The sequence below is a fragment of the Eucalyptus grandis genome, chromosome 11 (genome assembly GCF_016545825.1).
Source record: "Eucalyptus grandis isolate ANBG69807.140 chromosome 11, ASM1654582v1, whole genome shotgun sequence".
NCBI classification, from domain to species: Eukaryota; Viridiplantae; Streptophyta; class Magnoliopsida; order Myrtales; family Myrtaceae; genus Eucalyptus; species Eucalyptus grandis.
The window spans coordinates 18,144,217-18,145,740 of record NC_052622.1 but is presented as its reverse complement, the minus strand read 5'-3'; the positions used below and the strand labels follow the sequence as shown (position 1 = coordinate 18,145,740).

At 38.2% G+C, this 1,524-nt stretch overlaps 1 protein-coding gene across 1 annotated transcript; it reads left to right on the top strand.

Moving 5' to 3' along the window:
- Positions 1–280: 280 nt before the first annotated feature.
- Positions 281–1,131, top strand: LOC104425194 (disease resistance protein Pik-1). The gene is made up of 3 exons (XM_010037812.3): positions 281–382; positions 496–610; positions 715–1,131. Exons 1-3 carry the CDS (start codon positions 377–379, stop codon positions 957–959), a joined length of 366 nt encoding a protein of 121 aa, XP_010036114.1. The 5' UTR covers positions 281–376; the 3' UTR covers positions 960–1,131.
- The last annotated feature ends 393 nt before the right edge of the window (positions 1,132–1,524 follow it).

Below are 1,524 nucleotides of genomic sequence, written 5' to 3'. Positions count from 1 at the left end.
ATTAACTCCATCGTGTGGATGGAATTTCTCTACCAATTCCTATACTTGAGAATTATAATCTCTAAAGCATTCGTCATCAATTCAATAATGTAAGGCACATAGGTGGTGGGGCAGAGAGGGGACATGATGTACTTGAATTACATAACAATAATAAAGCCAAAAATCAAAGACTCAATGTTCAACAAGTTTGACTTCTAACTAACTACTATTGTGTCCTGCCTCTGTTTAAAAGTCGTTGAATCTTCTTCCGAGGAGATGCTATAAATAGGGAGTGGTTTCTCAGTTCCTCTTCAACCCTCCTCCAACAATTTCTCATCCCTCTTCGAGCAAGTGGAAGAATTTCGAATTGCCCATATTCCTAATCGAAGCAGGCACCATGAAGGTAATAGATTGATGAGAAAATCATGAATCAATCTATGTCGAATTCACCGTTTTGCTTTTCTTCTTCTTATTCATTCTTCTTTCTTTTTTTCTTTTTCTTTTTTTTGTTTGCAGCAAAAGGTTGTGATTAAGGTGTCTATGAATGGCAATGGCCACGCCTCGAGCTTTTTTTGTTTTGGCCCCCAGAGCCCTCACTCCAGAGCTTTGAGACTTGCGAGTGGCTTTCGAGGTGATTGTTTTAGGTGTTTTGAGATTGAGAACAGCGAAACAAAAAAGAAAAAGAAGCTCTTTTGATTCGAAACCAATCCGTTTTCTTTGTTGGTTTCGCTCCAGGAGTTCAATCCGTGGCGCTCGTGGGTGATCGGGACCAGATCGAGGTAACCGGGGAGGTCGACTCAGTTGACCTCACCAATTCACTCAGGAAGAAATTCGGGTCCGCTGAGATAGTGACTGTGGGTGAGGTCAAGAAAGAAGACAAAAGCGAAGACAAGTCTGAAGAAACAGAGGATGTGAAGCCCTTCGTATGGCCATACCCGCGCTATGAATACGTCTATGTCCAACCCGGATGCTGGTGGTAGCACCTGTAGGATCGACAACAATCGACGATGACGACTCATATAAATGTACAACATCGATGTGATGAGTTTATTCACACAAGAAGTTTTGAGATGAACTCTGTGTTCGTGCTATGGCCAGGACTACTTGTCTCTGATTTTCACCAACGTAATGAAATTAGCATGCGTTCGTATTGATTGTGCTTTTGATATGAATTTTCTTTTCTTTCAGTGGATAATATCTATCTTTTCTTCCGATACGGAATACTTTATAGCATAATTATTTTTGTGCTATAAATCCTTTTATAACTTTTGCTAAGATGTTAATAACCGCAAAATATATCCATTTAATAATTGCTAGTATAGTAACATATATAGATTACATGAGATAAGATTCGGTCCCCCAGCTTAATTACATTTTCTCGTATCTCATCATTAAACTCATTTATTGCAATAAGCTATTTAGATTGGTTTGTGCAATTAAATTGGGGAAAAGTGTTAAAAAAATCATAAACATTTTATATATGTGCTAATTTAGTCCTAAACGTTTTCATTTTACGTCAATTCAGTCCTTTTCAGCTAATTTAGG